The sequence below is a fragment of the Dipodomys ordii genome, unplaced genomic scaffold (assembly GCF_000151885.1).
Source record: "Dipodomys ordii isolate 6190 unplaced genomic scaffold, Dord_2.0 Scaffold21, whole genome shotgun sequence".
Classification (NCBI taxonomy): Eukaryota; Metazoa; Chordata; class Mammalia; order Rodentia; family Heteromyidae; genus Dipodomys; species Dipodomys ordii.
Window position 1 is genome coordinate 4,245,605 of NW_012267237.1, and position 3,626 is coordinate 4,249,230.

General features: G+C 55.7%; 1 protein-coding gene across 1 annotated transcript in view; it reads right to left on the reverse strand.

The window, feature by feature from the left end:
- Positions 1–320: 320 nt before the first annotated feature.
- Positions 321–3,626, reverse strand: part of Nsun2 (NOP2/Sun RNA methyltransferase family, member 2) — a 24,509-nt gene continuing 21,203 nt past the window's right edge. Inside the window, exons 18-19 of the mRNA XM_013013836.1 lie at positions 2,739–2,778; positions 321–1,114 (exon numbers count right to left, since the gene is read on the reverse strand). Of these exons, the coding sequence (XP_012869290.1) occupies positions 835–1,114; positions 2,739–2,778 (320 nt within the window). The 3' untranslated portion in view covers positions 321–834. The remainder of the gene's footprint in view (positions 1,115–2,738; positions 2,779–3,626) is intronic.

Below are 3,626 nucleotides of genomic sequence, written 5' to 3' on the forward strand. Positions count from 1 at the left end.
GGGAGGAATACAGGCTCGGGGCAGACTGGGCGGCCAAGGCTGAAGCCGGGCGCTGGGACACGAAGCCCCTTCGCCCTTTTCTACATCTGCACTTTCTAACTTGGAAATCCTGCTCATGCTAAGCTGTCAGGGCAGACCGAATCCAGAAGGGCCAGGGCCAGGGCTGCCCAGCTTCACTTCGGCCGTGCCCGCCTGGGACCCCCCCTCTCTGAGGGACAAGGCCAGCAGCCCCTAATGACAGGCCCTTGTTCCAGCAATGGCTTCCATCTTGCCACTTCTGTTCAGTCTTTCTGCTTCCTAGAACCAAATGAGACACCCAATCATTAACAACTCTTTATTGAGACACCCAAGGATGGCCACTCCAGTCAGGAGCACCCCTGAAGAAAAGCACAAAGCTTCCACGGCCTGCATCACAGTTCCCGACAGAGTGCAAACCCAAGGAAGTTTACTCCACCCTCCATTACAAAAGGCACAAAGTCACCCGAGGCCCCAGACGCACGGTGCACGGCTAGCATGCCACTCGACAGCGTCGTGAAGGTGACAGCGGCGTCCAGGTACCAGGAGCTGGGAACGCCCCCCCACAGCGGTCATCTTAAAGACAACACAGACACAGGGACCCGAACCCAGCAGGGCAGCTTTCTGCCCCCAAAGGGCCACGGGACCCAGCCCCACTCCAGATGTTACAAATCTTCCTCTGTCATCAGCGCGGTAAGAGCCGTACAGCTCCTCCCCGCACACCCGCCTGCAGGCTTTAGAAGTACGCTTTACAGTCAGAGGTGGCTCTGGACTCGGTTTCCAACACCAAGGGAAGCGGCGGGCTCGGCGTGCCAGTCCTCACCGGGGAGGCTCGGCTGCGGCTGAGTCACCGCCTGGGGTGCTGTCCGGGGCGTCAGCCTCTGCTTGGGGCTCGGCGCACTCCTGGGCCCCTGTCTGCACAGGCTCAGCCACGTTCTCCCCGGTGAGAATGAGCCCCTCCTTCTTCTTCTCTCCCAGCACCTCCAGCCCCATCATCCGCAGGTAATGCAGCCGCTCGTTCTTGGGCACAAAAGTCCGAATGGAGGCTTTTCCCCGCCAGCCGCACAGCACGATGGGGCACTGAAGGGCGTCTGGACTCCTGCAAACAAGACAAGTAGGTGAGCGGGGAGCGCGCTCACTGCTGTCTGCAGATGGCTGACAGGCACGCTCACGACCCCCAAACTCCTGGGGGGTCCTAGCCTTAGTGTGTGCGACTCCACACCTGCACACCTCACACAGCAGTGCTGCTATTCCACACTTGTGTCCTAACCCGGGACACCGTGTCCCCTGAACAAGGCCACTTCTTCCGGTGTCCTCGCAGCTCACCAAGGGTGTCACGGGTAGGCCGTGGCTCCGTGGAGGGGGCCGCCTCGCCCCGGCCTACGCGGTGCAGTGTCTCCAGGCCCACCTTAGGACACAGCCTGGTTCCTCGGCTCCTGCAGTCTTTACTGACTTCCCACTCCTACAGGCAAACTCGTGAAAACCCCGTTCCCACCTCCACTGGAGTCGTCCACGCCCAGGGGCTGGCCGTGGGGGCTAACACCGCCATCCAGCTGCCCAGCCTGGCCCACTCCGGGCACACTCCAGCATTTCAATTCCTATTTCAGGGAACAACAGCAGCTCAGCTCCACTCCCACAACCCACCGGCAGGAGTTCACACGGCCTACCCCCAACACACCCCACCGGGGCATCTGCGTGGCACTACCAACATCCAGCCTCTGGCGGCTGCCCCACCTCCCCGCGGGCCTCTTCACCGTTCTCCACCCCAGCCCTCCAGACCCCACAGTGCACGCTCAGGCTCGATGCCGGCTGCAGCGCCCGTGTCCGCTCCCCTGCGGATCTCTGCTCTAACACAAACTCCTGGCACTGGCAGGCTCCCAGGCCTAGCTCAGTCCAGCCCCCACTGCACTTCCCCTTTCACAAATGACTTTTTTTTTTTGGTCGGTTGTGGTGCAAACTGGGCCTGGGTGCTGTCCCTCAGCTCTTCAGCTCAAGGCAAGCGCTCTACCACTTGAGCCACAGCACCACTTCCAGCTTTTTCTGTTTACGTGGTGCTGAGGAATCAAACCCAGGGCCTCACGCGTGCAAGGCAAGCGCTCTACCACTGAGCCACCTTCGGTACTTTTTACTCTACGAGGAGGCAATTGGGCTGCTAGAGCTGAGGCCTGATCCTGCCACTGGCTAGCTGAGGAGCTCCAGGAAAGCGACCTGACTTGGCCCTGGTTGCCAATATGCCAAGTACTGCCTCTTCCGTTAAATCCTTCCGTGCGACCCAAGCAATACTTGTGAACAGCAGAACAGTGGGCCGATGGCCACTGCGGATTTGAGCTCCAGTACTCGGCTTCTGCTTCCTCAGCCCTGCCCTGGCTCAACACTCGATGTGGAACAGATCACATGCACATCAACTGCATCAGTGACAGAGTTCACCATGAACCTCCTGTCAGGCGACTGCTCAATACTGTCCAAAATTAGCATCAGAAAGCAACAACTGTACATTTTATTCTGCGCAAATACAAACCCATTTGCCTGAACTGGCTGCGCTACAAAAACTGTTTTTATAATGATATACAACGATAGGTTAGGTGTGGACTTTTCACAAGCCTAGTTTTAGGGGACCATTCTTCAGAGGCTCTGATGGGTCAGGAAAGTTTCCAGCACCAACAATCTGCTCACTCACAAGGACAGGACACAACACAGTAAATTAGCAAGGGTGGACAACTTACGCAGAATCCGGCTCATATTTCAGCACAACACTTCCTTTGGCTGGAAGAGAAAGGGACAATCTGTCAAGTATTTCAACTAGTGGACACAAGGGCTGGGTACAGGAAGTGCTGTTTTCAATAAAGAGAACGAATGTCTTGTTTTTTTGTTGGGTCCAGTCATGGGGCCTGAACTCTGGGCCTGGGCACTGTCCCTCAGCTCTTCAGCTCAAGGCTAGTGCTCTACCACTTGAGCCACAGTGCCACTTCCGGCTTTTTTTTTCTTTTTGCTTATGTGGTGCTGAGGAATCGAACCCAGGACCTCATGCATGCAAGGCAAGCGCTCTACCACTGAGCCACCTTCCCTGCCCCATGAATGTCTTGTTTTATGTCAGGGATCCAAACAGGAAGTGAGCCCAAGGGATGAGCAACATCTCCGGGCAGAGGCCTGAGGCAAACGCCATGGACAGCCTACCACAACTCGGGGTTGTTAACCAGACCACTTAGGAGGAGGCCAGGGATAAAACCACTGGACAATCCTCCAAATTCAACATGAAATAAACTAAGCCTCCAGCTGCCAGACAGATATAAAATGATAAGTAATAGTTATCAAAAAGTGGCTCACACCTGTAAACCTAGCTACTCAGGAGGAAGAGATCTGAGGATCTCAGTTTAAGCCAGCCTGGGCAGAAGTCCATGCTCTCATCTCCAATAAACTATTCAGAAAAAGCCAGAAATGGTGCGGTGGCTCAAGTGGTAGAATACTAGATTTGAGCACAAAGAGGCTCAGGGACAGTGCCCAAGCCCTTAGTTCAAGTTCCAGGACTGGCAAAAAAAAAAAAAAATAGTTATCAATGTAATCCCCTATTTGTTTTTTTTGGGTCTGGTCGTGGGGCCTGAACTCTGGGCCCA